Source organism: Diadema antillarum, unplaced genomic scaffold, assembly GCF_040938485.1.
Source record: "Diadema antillarum isolate AM-2024a unplaced genomic scaffold, OU_Dant_1.0 seq00000338_RagTag, whole genome shotgun sequence".
Lineage (NCBI taxonomy): Eukaryota > Metazoa > Echinodermata > Echinoidea > Diadematoida > Diadematidae > Diadema > Diadema antillarum.
In genome coordinates this window covers 2,164,130-2,184,389 of record NW_027271351.1, presented here as the reverse complement: position 1 = coordinate 2,184,389, position 20,260 = coordinate 2,164,130, and the positions used below count along the sequence as shown (strand labels likewise).

The 20,260-nt window shown below is 38.8% G+C and overlaps 1 protein-coding gene across 1 annotated transcript; it reads right to left on the bottom strand.

Annotated features, from left to right (window-relative positions):
• Nucleotides 1-1,988: 1,988 nt before the first annotated feature.
• LOC139730810 (nuclear envelope integral membrane protein 1a-like) lies at nt 1,989-18,924 on the bottom strand. The gene is made up of 8 exons (XM_071641679.1): nt 18,839-18,924; nt 15,333-15,481; nt 13,868-14,084; nt 12,581-12,653; nt 6,287-6,380; nt 4,339-4,661; nt 3,395-3,568; nt 1,989-2,776 (listed from the first exon to the last, which is right to left on the bottom strand). Exons 1-8 carry the CDS (start codon nt 18,876-18,878, stop codon nt 2,614-2,616), a joined length of 1,233 nt encoding a protein of 410 aa, XP_071497780.1. The 5' UTR covers nt 18,879-18,924; the 3' UTR covers nt 1,989-2,613.
• Nucleotides 18,925-20,260: the final 1,336 nt, after the last annotated feature.

The following is a 20,260-nucleotide window of genomic DNA, read 5'->3' as shown; positions in this document are numbered from 1 at the left end:
AATTCCCTCCGTGATCTTCCAAAGTACAATCCCAAAAAGGTTTGGGAGGATTACCAACTGCAATGAGCAACAAATAACCAGTCACATATGACTAAATGTTAATAAAATAACAAATTTGCACATGAAGATCAAAATGGCCACTGATTGCCGTCTGACACACTGCAGTTGGCATGACTGCACAACAAAAACAAGTTGATTTCTTGTATAAACAGACAACATACATTACAGAAAAATAACATTCAAGAAAATGAAGACCTTCTATAATCAGGGAAGTGGAAGCCCCCTTGCTACAATAAAGGTGGGGTATATGACCTTTAAATCGGAATGTTCCTCCACCAAGACGAATGGTTCACTGTACATTGCCCTATCACCCTTGACATCTTTGGTACACAATTTTTTGTGTCCACTGCTACAGTGGACTCCTGTTATAACAAAGTCCTCGCGACTGGCAGTTTTCTTCCGTTATATCGAAATTTCATTGTAACCGAACAGATAAACAATAGAAATACATAGAGTGGATAATGCTGTGGCCTGAATTTTTACTTCGTTGTAACCGGAATTTCATTATGACCATTTCCATTATAACGGGAGTGAACTATATTCAACATTCCAAAAGACAAAGAATAAGTAAAACCACTTCAAAGTGCATTGACTTTTGACCTCACCAGGAGCAGAAAGTTATGTTAGAGATCCAGTGGAGTGGGGATCCATGGATTGGGAAGGTTGGCCCAGCTCGGCTATACATGTATTTGAGAATCCCTGTAATGAATTGTGTACAACTTTATCACTGATCTCTAATATAAGTATGCACACAGTCGAAAAATCTTGACTGGAGTTGACCGTTACCAATGAGCACACGCCTCCACGCGCGTTAATCGCTGACAGGTGTTATTCGTGGTTTTCGAATGTACCCTGGTGGGCATGGAATGAAGATTGGTTCAATAAGACCACCCATGATTCCTCACACTACTGGGTTTTTAAAACCCCCTTTTCTAGTACCTTGCACTGTACATGCAACGACTGCTCTTCATAAGCCATCATTATCATTGTTGCTGGCATTGATAAACACACACTAACACACACACACACACACACACACACACACACACAAAAGACATTTGGGAGATTATCACACTTCCAGTACAAGTAGTACTACACCTATGTGTATGTGCCACTGCTAAACACACAAACAGTTTGGCTAAATTACATGTTTATCTTAAAGCAAACACCAACTTTTCAACTGTATTTGGCAAAAACTGGCAGTGCCTAGGAACTAGTGCTATTACCCCAAACATCTTTGACAGATAAAGTAATCTCATGTTAGCTGCCAAATTACATAATTCCAGACATGGAACTAGGCTTCACAGAACAGTGATACTGAGCACAATAGCATAGACAACTAGATATCCAAAATAACTGGGCGTGAAAGATGTAATTTCTTGTTTTTTCAATTCTCATTGAAAAGTGGAAATTTTAAGATGTGTGCAGTCATATGAGAGGCTGACACGGCTATGACATCGACATTGCCTCACGTAATTTGCATAAGGGACTGGGAGCAATATCATAATCTCAAGAAAATGTTGAAATTCTCATATGCTAGAGCTCAATTCTACCAACATAATAAAAAAAACTGCAGTTTTGGCTAATTTTACAGTACTCTCTTACTGAAACTGAAAGAGCATGGTGGTGGAAAAAAAAATCGACATAAGAACAGCACTAAAGCTGTCTTGACCCCAAATGGCCTTTGAATTCAATGTACATGTGATGCGCATCAGATGAATAAAGAGAGATGATGACCTTTCAGATAATTTGAGTGTTCTTCCATCACAATGGAGAAACAAAGCAAAACATTGACAAGAATCCATGACCACATCAAATAGTCACGTAGCAGTTTCTTGTAGAAAAACTCAACACAGAGTGTATCACACATTGTTATATCTGACCTCTTTATAGCAAAGTTCTACCGTACCCTGTTTCACCTTAGAATCATATCAAACTATCAGAGTAAAACTTGTTGAATGCGTCACCATAAGTTTCTCAGACAGGAACAACATGGATGCATACGCTGTGTTGTGAATGTTTACTCATGATGCCAATTTGAGGAGCAAGTAGAATACAAATGCACCATGAAAGGATTGGGATGTGCAACTGCAGATAAATGAGTTGGTACAATGATTGAGCTGGATCATCAGGGCACTGAGACTCATTACAAGGAAAGCAAAAATAAATAAAAAATGTTCAACACTCTTTAACGCAATGCCAAGGGTCACCATCGTTGTGCGATTACTAAAACTACTCATTGACTTAGAAATGTGCGTATCCTCAAGTCTGTGAAGGCAGGGCAGTAAAGGTGCCTGAAAGGTACTGTATGCGATTTGTTAATCACTTGTCGTGTCTGATGTCGTGGAAATTTTGTCTGGCATCGTTTTTGGCTGGAAACATCGAAGTCTGCATATTCTCGAAACTGCATCATGTAGATCATAGTTACTCCATGAATAAGGCAATCGGCATGTAAATTCAATACTCCTACGCCGTCTAGAAGAAATCCCATTTTCAGAGCTGGTCACTGGAAAACTGGTTGCAGCATCATGACGTAATAACTGTGACCCTGTGTCACCTCCTCGCATCTTCGACGTCGACCTCGTCGTCATCGGTGATGTGGCTGCTGTCATCACTCGTCATGAGATCATCCTCCGTAATGAGGGACATGTCGGAGACGTACAGATCCAGTTCGTCTTGGCTGACGTGGCCGTCGCCGGACACAAAACTGGCAAACCTGAGTCATGGAGGCAGGTACCAAAAAATAACAAAACAAACTACAACACAAATAGCAAAAACATATACAAATACTGCAAAATCATACATGTTCATGTGCATGAAACTTTCCACAAATTTGTGAGGAGCAAAGATTTGTAAAGTAAAAATGCAAGTGAAAGCATTTCTCTTCACAAGGCACAGAATGCCAACGGCACTTCACGAAAGTTTCATGCTGCGAAAATGGCAGTCGGCTCCCATTCGTGAAAGTTTCATGACGCCACTGTTTCTGCTTTTACAGTATTCTCTTATTTATCAACACTGTTTAACAGCTATAATGTATTTGCCCTAAAAATGGAGTGGAAACTTCATTTCTTTTATGGCCTTGCTTCAGACTGTTTTCTTGACCCCACTCTGAGCACAACCTCTAACACCTCCTCATCTAACCCCCTCACAAACAAACTTCTTGTCAGGGCTGACAAAACTCATTATCACGAAAACGATACAAGTTACAGTCGGTGTACTTTGGAATATCAAATGGTCACAATGGTCAGCACCAAACAAAGGAATCAAGTACTTGACCACAAGTGACCATGAGAGAAAAGGAAGGAATGGGGTGCGACAGGATGACTTTCCGTACCTCTTTGGGGATTCGAGCCGCGTGACTTCCCTCCAAGCGTTGCACTCGGGGCTGCTGCAGTAGCGGCGGAGTTCGTCCAGCGCCTGGCGTGTCTCCTCCTTACCCTGCTCTTCGTACTCCTCCACGCTGAGCAGCCTCGGCTGGGGTCGCGACATCCATATGCTGAAGTTCCTCCTGCAAAACACAGCACAAGATGAAGTTTGTTTGTACGCTTTGTTTGTCGGTTGGTTGGTTTGTACATTTTGTCTCTCATTCCATGTGTTCATATATAGTCTCTCCTCACCTCAGAGATAATGAATGCATTAGGATGAATGTCATTCAAACATGGGGTAATGTGAAACTATAAAACAGACATTATCTTCTAAACTTCTTGCTTGTGAAATATTGCGTCCACTGAAGCAAAGTTTTCATAAAAAGTAGAGTGTGACAGGAACATATGAGTGTTAGATCCCACAAAAGAGTTATGAATATGGCACACACTAGAATTTGTATGTCTGCGATCCTCTTTGCAGGAATACACATTTGTATCAGTATCTAATTTCAAGTTCATCCCGAGTGGCCCTTTCTCCTTTTTTGTCTAATTAACAAAACTCCACCTGCCCCCAATAAATTTGGGGTCTTCCCTGTACTTTTTTTTCTCCTTCTCCATACATGTATCTCTTATCTGCTGAGTTATCACTTTTTGCTACATCCACCCACTTCCAAGTACAATACAAACTCTCCAAATCTTGTTACACATGTTTCTACTATCTAAATCTGGCCTGGCAGTGTCCCCAAACATAGCATACACAGAAAAAACAACAACAACAACAACAACAACTTCACCAGTTGGGGATGAGTCCCAAGTATACTCGGGCAAGTGTCTATGGGAAAAGCATGGTGTAGCAAAATCAGCCCATCCTCAAACACGTTAAGTAGGGAGAAGACAGCAAACAAACTCTTACAGGGCATCTATTGATCCTGATGGGATCCAGACGTAGACCAGGAGGAGCGTGATGATGGCGATGGAGGCCCCCTCCAGATGCGAGCAGTTGTAGATGCAGACGAGCCCGGCCAGTCGCAGTCCCCACCGCAGCAGGTTCTCGGTGCGTCTGCTGGTGATGGGACCGTAGCGGTAGCAGACGGCGAAACTGACCAGCGAGGCCAGGATGACATAGCCAATGATGTATCGCTTGTAGCGTACCGTCAGGAAGTTGTCCACAATCCAGCGGAAGAAGAAGCCCACGAGGGCCCAACCGCCCGCCAGCACTGCTAGCGCTCCGCTTCTCTGCAAAGGGATGAGTAAAAGCAGCAAAGGCATTTCATGCCTTGTTTAAATAGTCATAGTCATGGATATCAGAACAGCATTACCTATCATTTTTCTTCTTTTTCTTTTTAATAATGAAGTTTTCTGGTTTCCTATTATAGCATTAATAGTGCATTTCTAGAGATAATGCACAACATAACTGATTTAAAGGTTGATGTACCATCTACACACTTGTAACATTTCATTAGGACTGTGTACTAAAAGTTGTGATCCCTATACACATATAATGTCACACCAAGACCATACATACAAGATTTGCTTCATTCAGTACAAATGTACAATGTATTATGCATTATGACTATTTGCAGAACGTTTTGATCAACTTAAAGTTAAATTAGTCAGTTTGTGTTAAAATACCCATTATGCATTCTGGATATAAGGTCATTACCTAAAGACCATGAAAACTTAAAGACAGCCGATCGCCATCCCTAATGGTACGTAAACTCCGAACGACCAAAGTTTGTGCATGCAATTGCGCAATGCCAGACTCGGTGCTATATCCATAAACGTGTGGGGCAATGCTGCCACTGAGACACGTGTGTGTGTGTGCGTGTGTGTGTACGCATCATACACTAATATTGTCACCGCGAGCTGCGGTGATTGGAGGAGAGAGAGGCCAGAAGCCGCGTGGCTCTTTTGGCCTCTCTTCATGCGCATGCGCACTGAGAGTGTGCGTCCATTCGGAAGCCTCCCGTGGCTCGCTCGGACAGCCATTTTGGGTTAGGAGATTAGCACAGAGAGCTCTCTTGTAGCCCACAGAACTCTAGCATTTTGTTCGCTGACCCATTGAGCCAGCGCTATTCTCATTCGGGGTCGACATTTGATACAGAATGGGGGAGGCAGCGTGTTGCGTTCGTCTCCGTGCCGCACAAACCACTCGCCACGACTGAGTGCCTTTAAATCAACAAGAACTCATCCCCCTCAAAAAAAAAAAGAAAAAAAGATGGCACTCACTGCATACTAACTTTCTACAAACACTATATCAATACTAAATGGCAACTTTTCACAGAAAGTTACTACAAATTCGATGCTTGCACAGGTGGACCAAAAGGCACACAAAATTTAAGCCATCAAATCCTGAAGGATTTTGCCACAGAAAATGTCACCATTAAATTTGCACCACTGCATTTCACTGCATATCTTACAATGGAAAATGTTATGATAGACGTGGTCATATTCACTAAATTTTAACAAACTTTGAAAGAAATTCACAATTTAAAAAATGCAATTATTAAGAGAGAAGCGAGAACTTTAAAGATATGTTGCTGATTTAAGTATCATTAATAAAGTTAGCAATTATGAGGCTTTTAAAAATTCTGCACCTGGAAAAAAACAATTACGTACACACAACAATGGGCTTAAAATGTAAGAGAATTTTTATTCTACCTTACAAAAATACATATTGTACTAATAATAAATGGTAAAATTATCATAAACGTACAGCACCAAACCAAAGAAATGTGATTTCTGAGACTTGATTGATTAAAGTCAAGATAATGTAACATCATATCAGATGTTTCACAGCTCAATTCCTTCCATTTTTTTTTTTCATGCCTTTACAGATGTTTGGACCAAACTAGACTCACCTGGGGAATGAATTTACTGAGGACATAGACCAGAACCAAGAGAGAGGCCAGAACTCCAATAGCAACTCCAGAGGAATAGTGAAAGACATAGTTCCTGCAGCAAAGAAAAACACATGTCACAGGGAGCTAAAAGAGAAAAATAGGGGCCACTTGATCCCTTGTAAGAGCATTCATATACTAAAGTTGGAAATGTTTGTTTGTTTGTTTGTTTGTTTTTCAAATTTCAGCACATAAGTATAGGCCTTTAAATGAACAGACAGTTAATATCCTGGTTCAAAAAATTTGACAATTTTTCAAATGTTGATAAAGAGAATCACACTAGATATTATGAAAACATTGATATAAATTGGTAATTCTGCACTAAATAAAATAAGCTAGGAATGTAATGTACATAGATAGACAACATATTGAGTACCATAAAGGTAGTCTTCAAAGAATTGACTGTTTGAATGATTCTACACAAACAGCAAGAAGTACTGCTGACATTTTATTGGAATATAAGTCCTACTATGACAAAACATCAATAGTATCTTCAATTATACATAACTAGCAGCACCCGTGGAAATCCACGGGTCTGAGGGGTTTTATTTTTTTTCCTCATAATGTTATATACGATTTTGCACATTCTAATTGATGAAATAAAAAGAAAAGTTTTCTCGTTCTTTCGTTACTTGTGCACATTCCCTCTTCTACCCATGACCACCACCCCCCCCCCCCACACACACATTTCGACCCCCCCACACACACACACATTTCGACCCCCCCCCCAAAAAAAAAAAAAAAAACACACACACACAAACAAACAAACAAACAAACATTCAGGGAAATATTACCGAAAACGCTTATGAGATTCTCCGAAAGTTCTACCCACAGATTCTTCCCGTCGCAACGGGGAGATATCCTTGACACTATGACTTTGATATTTATTACCCCCTGCTCTTGCCTCCATGCAGGAATCAACGGCTGGTCTCAAGGCCTCCCATTTTTTTTAATTCTTATTTCTTTTCCCACGTTATGATAGAAGAATGAAATATTTTCGTCTTCATTTGCTCCATCCTAAATGTTTTTATCACCAAAAACTTGGTTTGATAGATCATAGAACCATCCATTTATCTGCTTCACACTGTGCATCACCATTATTATTATCATCATATTATCATTCTTATAATTATTATCATTATTATTATTGATATTTGGGGAGGGGGATCAAAGTCATTAGGATTTTTAAGTATTAGGCACCCGTGGAATTTTTTTCTTTGATATTTCTTCACCTACGTTATGAGAGAAGAAATACACGAAGAATATTTTCATCTTCATTTGCTCCCTCATTTCTGTTTTTATCATCAAAACTGGGTTTGATGGATCACAGAACCACCCGTTTATCTCATTTTCACTGTTCATTGTTATTACTGTTTTTATTATTATTATTACTATAACATTATAATTATTTAGGGGAGAAGAGATCGAGAGTAGAGTCATAATATAGGAATTAACCAAGGGAGGCAGAAATGTTATTCGTTAAGAATTGTAAAAATCGGTTTCCCCCACTTTTCTGCTCTTCATAAAAGCTTTTCTGAAGAAAATCCTGCGCAAACTGTAAAGAAAAAAAAACTACTTCACTGCACTAACATACGTAATATTGTGCTACTTCATAGACCCTCTGGTGGTTTTGTTGCTATTGTGCTGAGAGAAAAAAAAATATTTTCGTCTTCATTTGCTCCCTCCTTTTGCTTATAAAAAAAGAAGCTTGGTTTGGTAGATCAAAGAACCACCCGTTTATCTGCTTCAGACTGTATACTTATTATTATTATTATTTTCATCTGTATTATTATTGTCATTATTATATTATTAGTAGTATTATCATCAATATTTCTATTATTATTATCATCATTATTATAATCATTATATTATAATTAATATTCTATCATTATTATTATTAATATTGTTATTATTATCAATATTATTATTATTATTATTATTATTATTATTATTATTATTATATTATCATTATTATTTGGGGAGAGGGAGTTAGTCATTAGGTTTACTAAGTATTAGGCACCCGTGGGAATCCACAGGTCTCAGGGCCTCGTATTTTTTCTTTGATATTTCTTTTCCCACGTTATGGGAGAAAGGAAAGAATATTTTTGTCTTCATTTGCTCCCTCTTTTTTATATTTATAACCAAAACTTGGTATGATGGACCATAGAACCACCCATTTTATTTCCACTCGTGTAACTTCAGTTAAAAAATAGGCGGTCGGCAAAGCGAGGTTTTCCCCCACGTCCGCTCGTCTTATGAATATGTATGTTTCACGTAAGCAGCTAAGCAGTAAACGAATGGACAGCGGCACGATCGGCAAGGACAAAAATTTAAGTGGATATTTAGCCGTCCTAACAGTCTGAGTACAATGATACCCGACTTGAGAGTAAACTAAATGACGTACCTGAGCTGCATAGTATCCTGCAGTTGTGCAAAATACAATAGAAATTTTATAAAATAACAACATTTGTTGTTTTCATTTGGGCACGCCAATTAATGGCGAACGTCCCTGACACTGTACGTAATGCCCTTGACCGCGCCGTTTATTACCATATGAGAGTCCGAGAACGTATCATGATATGCAATGCAACACAGCCACAGACTCGATGCATACACGCCACTCCTCGCGATGGTATATTGCCCGTACCCATATTAGTCCATGGGCCAGGTCAGATATTGTCCACCAAAAGGGACAAAACCTTTGTGGTGCCGTTTTGTTTGTTAGGGATATATAAGTGTATCAAACTATGAAAGCAATTCCAAATGAGTAGCTTAGTCATGAAAAATGTAGTCTTTAATCAATGCATTCTGGGCTTTAGTAATCAGCCCGCGCGTCTGAACCGAGACTATACACAGAACGATAAAGCACGGTCTCTACGGAGCGCGCTGATTTGAACGCGGTGTATCTCTCTGTGGAGTGATAGTCTACGTTCAAGGCAGCCGCGGCTATATCCAAATGCTGTTCTACATGGTACCTCTCTTTATGTAGGAAAAATTGTATGGAATGGGAGGCGTTACCGCAAAACGGTATTTTTACGCTAAAATACCCATGGAAATTTATTTCTACGATAAATGGCTACATTCCACTGTGCATATTTTCATATTTTTTGCCGAGCAAGAACTAACAATTTAAGGTTGTTCTCATACAGTTTTATAGCCAATTCAAGGGCTACATCTGGATGAGAGACTATTGTATCAATAAATATTTAAGACATAGCTTAATCAAGGCTTACATATTATTATGATAAGGTAAGTGATAATAAATTTCCTGTGTGAAAGAACAATGAAAATTGGAATTATGGAGTAATCACAATAAAGATGGCAGTTCAAAATGACAAGATTATACAGAGCGGAAGAGAGTACTGATGTAAATTCCATTACATATAAAGTTAGATAACAGCGTCAAACAAGGTATTTGCAGATCTTGATACCAGTAAATGACCGCGGTCGTACCCCAAGGGTTGTATACAGCAAGGGAATTGGAGGGTTTTGCCCATTCCCATACCCGGACTTTTACCCCCAAACCAGACTTTTTTTACTTGGACATCACATTTTCAAATGATTTATCAGTTATTGAGTGAGTCATTCAACAATTAAAGAAATTATCCTTTTTTGGGGGGGAGGGGTTGTTAATTGTGCTTCTCGCAACTTGGTTATTCTAGCATGACGCATAGCAAGGAGCAAAGTAATTTCGATTTAGCAATTCTATTTGTTTCTCGATATCTACTTGGAATTTTGTTATACCTTGTGTCAGAGGGGATCGTTATAATAATTCTTTTCTGTTCCAGACTTATGAAACTCCAGCAAAATGCAATTGCTCTGAAAATTCTGACAAATACTCTGCAACAAACACTAATTTGCTCCGTCGACATAGCTCTATTTGCATTTGCGGACATTTGCTACTCCCCAGTTATATCGAGGCTTGCTGACTTTCTGAAGTTGCATGGCGGTGACCAATAAAAACAAAACAGAAGAACAAAGCCGCCTCAAAACTCTCTCTTTTCGATTAACGCCCATAATATACATCTGTGTGCCTATTTTGTGTTTGCTCATTAGTTTGTTTGAATTAGAATTAATGTTCGTTTTTCGTATATCTTTTGGTATGATTATCATGGCACTATCTATCCTATTTTCTGTCACTTTATCCTTTCCATTAAGTATCGAAGTAAATTTGCTCTGAAGAGTGTTTCGTATATTTAGTAACATTAACTCACCCGCTTTGCAGAATTATTAGTATTAAGAAGGATGTCTTGCTAGCTCTCGTTGCGCTCTTAATTTTGCTGAATATGTAGATATCTCACTATTGGCGTGTTGGTACTTGGGAGTTGTTTGTTGAGGTGTCTATGTCAAAATGACATCGAAATGTTGGTGATGATAGTGGCTCTGATTATTTGGAGTAGTACAAAAAATATTTGATTACGAATATAGTAATCATGATTTTAACAAAAGGTGACAGATACAATTTCACCATTGTTAGTGTCCTTTGAAATGCCGTTTTTTCACTATTTTCCCCTAAATATTCCCCAAAGTGTTGATCGCATAGTTGAATAACAACTCTAAGAACACAAAGAATGCAACAGCTCGCGTGTGTGGAATGGGGATGCCCTCGCATTTGTTTATGTGACAGTGGATGAATTGTTATTATCTCCAAAATAGCAAAAATTTGGAGAGGGAGGTGCTCCGCTGATACTGAAAATTAAATTTTGCTCACTATAAGTTTGATATCTTGTCTGATCACCTCCAAATTTGATGTCGTTTCCCGAAACTTATTACGCATATATACGTTGTATAAGATATGTTTAATTAGTTTTAAAGTATTTTGGTTACCATGGCAACAAATAAACAAAAGCAAGTTCCGTTTCACATTTTGACCCCTTTTCAGCTTCTTGTTACTTATTATTTTATGTATTCACAACATAGAATAATAAAATTTTATACTTTTAAAGGAAGTATTCAATTATGTTTGAAAAAGCTACAGCGCCCTCTTGTGTTTTGTCTTGATTTTTTCTGTCGTAAACACCATTTTCTTAAGATTTGGACCTGTAAATGCTCCGAAAAGGTTAAAATGAAGTTCAAATGTGTCTTAATATGTCTAGATAGAAATCAACAGCAATAACTAGTTGCAATTTTGCCTTAACTGCCCGACATATGTCTTAAAATTAGTTAATTTGATATTATTTAATGGAATTCTCTTTGTTTCCTTTGTATTTTGACAAATTGCTCCCCCTTTGTGGTTTCCAAGACAATTTTTGATGGTGCCATTTTGTAGAGTATGTCTTGATTTACATTTGTGCCACATTTCAGAGCAATTGATAGACAAATATTGAAATTATAGAGGGAGCGGATTGTGCCCTCCATGGTTTACCGAGCTTAAAAAAGGTATTTGGAGTTATGAGGGTTAACAGCTGAAACTGAGACTAAGCTACTTCTCTGGAATTGCTATCATAGCAAAATGTCTTCTACAGATACATAGTACCATTTCAAAATGCATAAGCAGAATTTGTCCCTTTAAGTGGTACCAATATCGTAAAAATCTGGTCTTGGCCCATGGACTATATAGTGCGTGTCATATCCATTGTCAGCTCCGCCAGCGATCAGCTGGGCGAGATACGTTCTCAGTAGAGTATTACACACACACACACATGGTGAAATAGGCAAGCTCCCGTGTGTACAATGTCTTACCGTTTAGTGCGTACGCTCTCTGCGAGCAATCAGCTGGGCGATCACGAAAGATGATCTAGAACTTTCGCTGCACCCCATTATGCCACTGAAGCAGGGGTCCAGCGCGTTTTTGTTTTTCTTTGTTTTTTGTGCCGCTCTCGACATCGACACGGAGGCAGAGCGCGGACGAAACCTGGACGGGGAATAGAAGAGACCCTCCCGCTGCCAACGGCACCGGTTTTGGGGGCCCGGAGCCGACGGCTTCAGAGGAGATAGCCGCACAAAAAAAGCATGGGAAGGCATGGGGGCGATCCTTACGCGATTATAATATAGGATCTTATTGAATGATATTGAACATACTCTTCACACCAAGTGCCTTAGAGCGCAGGAAGTGACCACATAGACATCTTCGAGTAAAGTTTTATTCAATCAAAGGGGATGACTAAATGGAGATCCAGTACTTATTACTGCAACAATTTTATTTTGATTAAAATCATGAAGTGATGCCATGTCCCTAGTTGTTCACTCCAAAATGCCCAAAGAGAATGCCAACTTAGTGGAGAAGATGCTGACAGTGAGTCAATGTGTGCATACCTACTTAGTGCTGGTGAGATGAAGTAGAGGATAATTCCAGCGAGAAGTAAGCTCAGATACAGCAGATCAATATCTAGCAGTGAAAAATAGAGAAAAATATAGCCAAGTTAGTAGATATATTATGTTTCCAGCAGCCATAGCAAGCACATCTCAGGCTACTGTGGACAAAACAGGTTTAATAGACAAGAGACAATACAGGGGTCATAATGGGCAAACTTGTCAGGTTATAATTGCCGGGGATTCCAGGCCAGATTTTTAAAACTTTTAATAATAATTACACCAAGGATGCTTATCTCAGTGAATTTAAAAACCAGCATGCCTGATTGTACAAATAACCTTTTTCTGCTCATGTGCAAAGTGGAACTGTGAACTGCCTTATTGTGCCAAATCAGGAGACTTGCAACACAGTAAGATGTTTATTCTCCCACACCTTCTGTAACTATTGATAACACCAACCACCAAGCACCAACTATACCTCACAAACTATTTGCATAACAATTTGACAGAATTCAAGGAGTTGGCCAAACGTCATAATTGTGACCCTGCATCACAAAACCAACAAAAAGTCGCCAGACATGAATTTGCAGTTCACAGCATATTCTAAAAGAGCAGACGTTAAGCTTTAAAATGACGTATAACTCAAACCAAATGGACTCTCCTAACCTATCTAACTATTAGATAGAAAGCACACACTCAGAAAAAGTGTGAACTGAGAAAAGAGGCTCTGAAGCACAGGGTCTATTCAAGTGCTTAATCTTTACCAAGCCGTGCTAGCTGTGCAATGAATGGGACAAAAAACAGGATGTAAACCACTGGAGTAACAACAATAAAGGGCTTATCAGATTAAGCTGAAATTGAGCATGCTTTATTAACACATTCTGTCCATGATTAATTCCAACTTACAAAGCAGTAGCATTAACCTTTCTAATGTTATTAGAGTTGAAAGTGGAGACTGTGAACGGGGTTTTTATGAAATGAAAAAGGGGACTCTAAAGACACACCTAATCACACTATTACAAATAAAAAGTGTTCAAGATAAACGGTTAAAATAACACTTTCCTGTTTGATTTATGATACCAAATTTTGGCATAATGTAGAAGAAGACTTGCTCTTTCAAAAAATATGAAAAAGTCAAAATTGGCTAGGTTGACCCATTTCACCTTTTTTCAGTCCTCACACAAAATAAGTGTGTGCGACATTTTGTTCGTTTTGTGATGCACGGTCACAATTGGTCAGTCACAAGAAACTTGCTCTTTGCACTGTCACACAGACACCCACTTCACTCACTTCTCTGATTGGCGACAAACTCGAAGCCATTCTTGGTCTCTATCCCGATGCACGTCTCCCTGAACGGGGAGAGGCGTTGCCTGGTGGACGCCCAGGGGCTGAGGAACTGGAGCTGTTTGAAGGGGCCTGCCGACTTGCTCGCCTCCTCTACCTTGGAGGCATTGTGCCCCGTGTATATCAGCAGGGTTTCATCTGGGTCAAGGGGCTTCAATGCAACCTGGAATGACAGCAAAGGGTATTATTTGACATCCAGTTGAAAGAACTTTTTCTCTTCCACTAATCATCTTTGTCTGGTGTGCAGATTACAGTAAAAGTGGAAATTTTCACGGCACTGAAATTTTTGCGCATTTCACACAACCAGAAGCTAGCATGGAAATAAAAGCATGTGAATATTTTTGCATGCTAATTGTCAAAGTCAGACTCAAGTTAAATGTTCGCTTCAATTGAAAATAGAGTAAAATCCACTAAAAGGAGTCAGCAAATGTTCTATCAAAATCAGATACATGACAAGAAAGACACAAAGTATCAGTAAAGTTGTATTATCTCTTGCTATGTTGTCTGTCTTCGTTTGGCAATAGGAAGCATTTATGTTCCATTTCCATTTACTAAGCTGCATGAATCTATCACGAACACTGACATTATGGCATTGCAAGTTTACAATGACTTCATTTCAATCATAAATCATTACAGTTAAAGTCACGTAATGTAATTACATTCACTGTGATTTGACTTGGATTCATCTCAGATGGATGAATGTTTCTTCAACAGGGTTTGCATCCCATCAGCATCCATATTGGAGCTGTTGAGGCTCAATGGGTAAGGCCATCCAACACAAGGTCCCTGATTCAAGTCCCCTGGTTTGGCTGCAGCAGTTGTACCCCTATGCAAGGATCATTATCCTAATTACCTAGTCCTTCGGAGGGGACTTGAAAACATCAGTCCTGTAGTTGCTTGCTTATAAGCAGGGCTCGACACTAACTTTCATTCTTTGGAGGTCAGTTTTGGGCCCTTAAAAATCTTAAAAAACTTAAATTTTGGTGACCCAAAAGAGAAATGTGATGACCCCAAATGATATCATTTAAAAATCAATTTTGAATATTAGCTACCCAACAGGGCCATCTACAAATAGCCCTTTTGGAAGGTTTGTGGCCCAACATCAAATTTTGGTGGCCCTGTGCCACCAAGTCACTGCTAATGTCGAGCCCAGTTATAAGCAAATTTGATTACTGCTGGAGCGGTCATCTGAATTCAAATCAAATGTTAAATGAAATCCAAAGACATCAATGACTAAAACATTTAAGCTGCCCTTGATGAATGCATCACTTGCTCTTTCTTCTTCTTTTTTGATATTTTTTTAAGGGGGGGGGGGGGGGGGGGGGGGCCAATGAAGGACAGTAGACTGACATTACAAATAGGAATATGCTAGAAGTGCAAACAGCCTTGTATCCCTCCCATCGCAACTTACCGTCACACTACTGAGAATCTTCAAACCCTGCCATTGCTGTGACCCACAGTGGCAGTAGATTTTCAGCCCTGCCTGGTTTACTGTCAGCTGTTTTCCCCACACAGGAAATGACTCCTTGCAGTCCGTATGTCCGGCAGTTGACCTACATACTGTCCATCCAATCAGGTGAATTGAGAAAAGAAACAAAGGAGACACAAAAATATAATTTCACTGTCCATTCATGGTCACTGTAAACTCATCATCAAGAATTAAATATGAACACCGAAATAAGCCAAAGGATCATGAAAAAGAACTCACAGAGGTCTCTAGGTTGATGCTCTTTTCTTTATGCAGTTTATCTCAGATAAGAACTATTGAATAATTATAGATAACTACTTCCTAAACAAGAAACCAAACTAATAATAATATTCAATGTCTCATAATACACTATGAAGAAGCTTGGAATGCTTTGCAACAAACAAAAAAAAAATATATGTAGTGAGCAAGAGGCTAGTACCGTAGTACACTGTAGTGCACCAAACAATGCAATGGGCTCATTCATTCACATCCAATGAATGATACCATAAGAACGTATTTCATGGAACTTTGATGTAGCTCGCAGTTTGTTGGTCCGGTAGGAATTGCGATGTCCAGCTTGGATATGAAACTGCATTCATTAGTTTCTTTCACAAACTGAGATGAGGAAAAGACGCATATGGGTAATTCCATGAAGTTGGGGCACAAAGTGTTACATTTTAGCATAACTCAATACTAATTATGCTATACATATATTGTTCATAGGCTTTACATTTGTATTGAGACCATACATTTTCCTGGAAATTTTATGCCATTCAGACTCAATTTTGATGAAGTTATTACAAAAAAATGTAACGGTGTCCTGTAGCATCGTGACGTGTCCATGTAGCATCGTGATAGTTAAAATCTGGTCCTAAAAGTCAAATTAATGCAATTAGCTTGACCAAAATTTGATATACAGTAAACCTCGCATGAGTCGAAGCTCTCGGGACTGACAAAAATGCGTCGACTTAAGTGAACTTCGACTCTCGCGAGAGTCGATTTTTTTTCGACTCACAGTTATGTACATGTATTATGGTATATTTGCATGCATGTGTGTGTGTGTGTGTGCGTGCGTGTGTGTGTTTGCATTCAAATTTGTCTGTTCTTGAAGATAATGTTCTTATTTTGTTCTTAATTGAACACGGAATTTGTATCAATACTAGTAGTTAAACGTAGTTTTGAGAATGTCTGCGCTAATGTGGCAATGTGCATGTGTTATGTCTATGGTGCAATATAGGTAGCCATCTCTGTCAACCTACCCTTGAGACAAACACTCTCCCAGGCCCATCCCACCTCCATTGAACAAAACTATACAGCCAGCCGGGCACGCACAAACAAGCTCCGCCCACTTGGCCTGTCACTAAAATATTAAAGCAGCGATTGGTTGACCAAGGAGTTCTGGCTTGACATGGATAAACTATGGATGTGCTGTGTGTATGGATAAATGGATCGATGTGCTGTGTGTATACTATACATGTGTATGTATTCGACATGCGTGCGGCGGAGCGGTACAGTGAGTGTGCATGCTTACCTGCAGCAGGTCAGGGACGGGGTTCTGCGACATGCCGATTTTTTTTGTTCTCTAAATGTCATGAGAATGCCAGACAAATCTTCTTCGGCTCAAGTGATGTATACTACGTGTATTTTGTACAAAAGGGACTGAATGTTTTACTTCGACACAGCCGAAATTCGACTCTCGTACTTCGGCTTATCCAAATATTTCTTACGGAAAATACATAGGGGAAAATCGGGACTTTTTATTTTGCTTCGAGTTAAGTGATTTTCGACTCACTCGACGTCGACTTATCCGAGGTTTACTGTAATATGCATAATTACTCGATCAGTCAGATAGCTAAATATCTTTACTCTCCTTTCCACAGTCTTACTTTTACAAGAAAATTACAAAATGTGTCACTATGCTATGCGGTGTCCACCAAATGTAACAAAAAAGGACACCGCGTAGCATCGTGATACATTTTGTAATTTTCTTTTAAAATTAAAACTGTGTACAGGAAATTTGAGATATTTAGCTATCTGACTAATCTCGTAAATATGCATATTGCATCAAATTTTGGTCAAGCTAATTGCCATAATTTGTCTCTTAAGACCAAATTTTAAAATATCACGATGCTACATGGACACATCACGATGCTACAGGACACCGTTACATATTGTTTAATAACTTCATCAAAATTGAGTCTGAATGGCACAAAGTTTCCAAGAAAATGTGTGGCCTCAATGCAAATGTAAAGCCTACAAACAATAAATGTATAGCATAATGAATATTGAGTTATGCTGAAATGTATTTTTCAAATATCACGATGCTACATGGACACTGCCCCAACTTCATGGAATTACCCATATACAATTATACCACTTTGGGACCCAGTTTTGTAATGTTATATGGTCATGTCCAAACTCAGGACTTCTCTGATGATGGCAGCACACGAAGTCTGTAGTAACTAGTATTAACAATTAAATTATAGGCGCTAAGATCTTGATAGGTACTGAACCATGAATAAATTTTACAATAACATAAATCTTTTCTCACATTTGGGGTAGACTCGATCATGACACCAAGCACAAGAAGAATGGCTTTCCAGGGGCGGATTCAGGAATTCCATAAACAGATAAAGGGAAGCTCCCGGAAGGCACCTTTACAAAGTTAAAGGGGGGTGCACACGCCCCCTCCATTTTTTTCTTTTTATTTCTTTTGTTTTGACATAAATTTTACCCCAAAAAAGGGGGTGCACGCCCGGTGCGCCTCCCTCTGCTCTTGATCCACCGCTGCTTTCATTGTAGGGAGTTAACACAGTAAAGCTGTTACTACTACTAACGCTACTAGTAGTGTTAATAAGTTTCTACAACAAATCTGCAAGACTATTGCTATCTCCAAAGTTCGACGAAACATTCATTGGGTTACACCGTCACCGACCATCCATGCTGACCATGGCCAGTGCAGAGTCTTGCACAGTTGCAGAGATCAGATACTGACCCACATAACCATTAAATTTAACGTTAGACTATAATATGTAACAAGTTATATGATCACGCATAAACGGCCAGATCTATTTAGTAAATCTATAGCCTGACAACGAAGTAGAACCAAGATAATCTAACGTTAGATGGTCTACATTAAATCAGATAGAGGATCTAGATATCTTGTAACATGGTTAGGATTAATTATTTTTCACTTTCACCTAACGGCTAGGCCTGTCATTAGTCAGTGTCAACTTTGTGAATAGACACAAATCAAATTGACCATGCATGTGCTACCACATGAAACCAGAGCATCGGGACTAATAACCGCAGCAGCGACCCCATACGGACAAATACGTACCGACGGGGTTACGGGACTATTAAGAGAAGTTGTTAGAGCTATGTAATCATACGACCCTTTTTCTATCAATTTTTGCTACAGTTAGAACTCTCTTCCTGTCATTACTTACCGACTAAAACTGAAATGACCACAAGAAGTCTCGTCAACATTTCGATCGGCTATTCAAATGTAGTTTTCACGATGACTCTAAACACTAGCAGACAGCGTGAGCTCGAGTGTCTCGCGCTCATCATGGTCAGATCGAAAATCCCCGATTGAAAACCGTTGAAAATTCAACAAGCTTTTGGACTTTTGGAGCCATCCATCTAGGTTCCGAAATGGTTTCTATGAACCGACTGGTAGATCAAGTCTATCAATAGAGTAGAAAAGGATGAACTCGTACATGACTCGAGAGATAATGTGAATTTGACTTTGTGGATATTGTTATCCGAAATACCTCTGCTCGGTTTTTGTCGATGTCTTTCTTGTTAATGTCTATTTCGGACATGACCGGGGCTTCAGTACGACATACTAGTATGTCTAACAATAGTTGATTTATGTACTGATATAGCAATATTAAAAAGGGATGGTGTAGACAGATTGAGATGGGACTAATAACAGGTTTCCAACTTTTTTGTTGTTGTTAGATAATGAGAAACATCTTATGACACATGAAAGAGCGTGCAATTCTGAGAATTATTCAAAGTTTGTTTGATGAAATGGCTGATATGAAGGAAAATATTAAGATATCCTAATAAAAGGTGGGACTCACCTTTCATTAAAGGACTATTGTTTTAATTTGTTTGTGGATATTTCACCCATTTCAAAACCAATTTTCATCAAATAAACTTTGAATATCTCTTAAAATTGTACTGGGTATGTTCTTTCTCTTTGTATCATAAGTGATTTCTACTTATCTTGCTAAAAGTTGAAATCTGAGTCCCATCAACAAAACAGACAATTATTTTTTTTTAATTCATCTGCCACTCATTGCGTGCCCCAAACTTTTATTAGGACCATTGTATTAAGTTGCTTGTGGATATTTCAGCCTTTTCAAAATATTTACTGATGATAATAAGTAAATGATAATGAGAACGGGACCGGCGCTACATTTAAAAAAAAAGGGGGGCAGTTTATATTTCTGGTGCCACTTCCGGGATAAATCGACTGGCAAGCAAAACAAAAACAAAAACAAAAAACTTAACCATATTTTTGGGTGCCATTAAAACAAAAAAGGTAAAAAAGTGGGGGCACAAGTGGTTAGACCACTATAAAAGTATATACCTTGTATCACATAATTATTATGTATTATGCAAAATGTGTTTTTTATGTGGTTTAACGCCCCCTTTTTTTAGTGTGGTTTTTCTTTTCTTCTTTTATTATTTGCTTATCAGCCGATTTTGGAAATGAAAGGGCAGTAAATCAAGTGTTAAGACTTTTTTTTTAAAGTTGTACTGACCCATTGTCACTAATCACCATTGTGAAAACAATAATGCCATATTTGAGCTGCATGGTGAATGCTATCATAGGACCTACTTAGCAAGAATAAACT

What these genes read in the sequence shown, in the direction of transcription:
- LOC139730810 (XM_071641679.1), bottom strand. Translation starts at nt 18,878, where the DNA reads ATGTTGACGAGACTTCTTGTGGTCATTTCAGTTTTAGTCG. An exon ending in GTTTGTCGCCAATCAGAGAA is followed by an intron (nt 12,654 to 13,867) that starts GTGAGTGAAGTG and finishes TTTCACTGCTAG; the next exon opens with ATATTGATCTGCTGTATCTG. An exon ending in TCAGGATCAATAGATGCCCT is followed by an intron (nt 3,569 to 4,338) that starts GTAAGAGTTTGT and finishes TGTGTTTTGCAG; the next exon opens with GAGGAACTTCAGCATATGGA.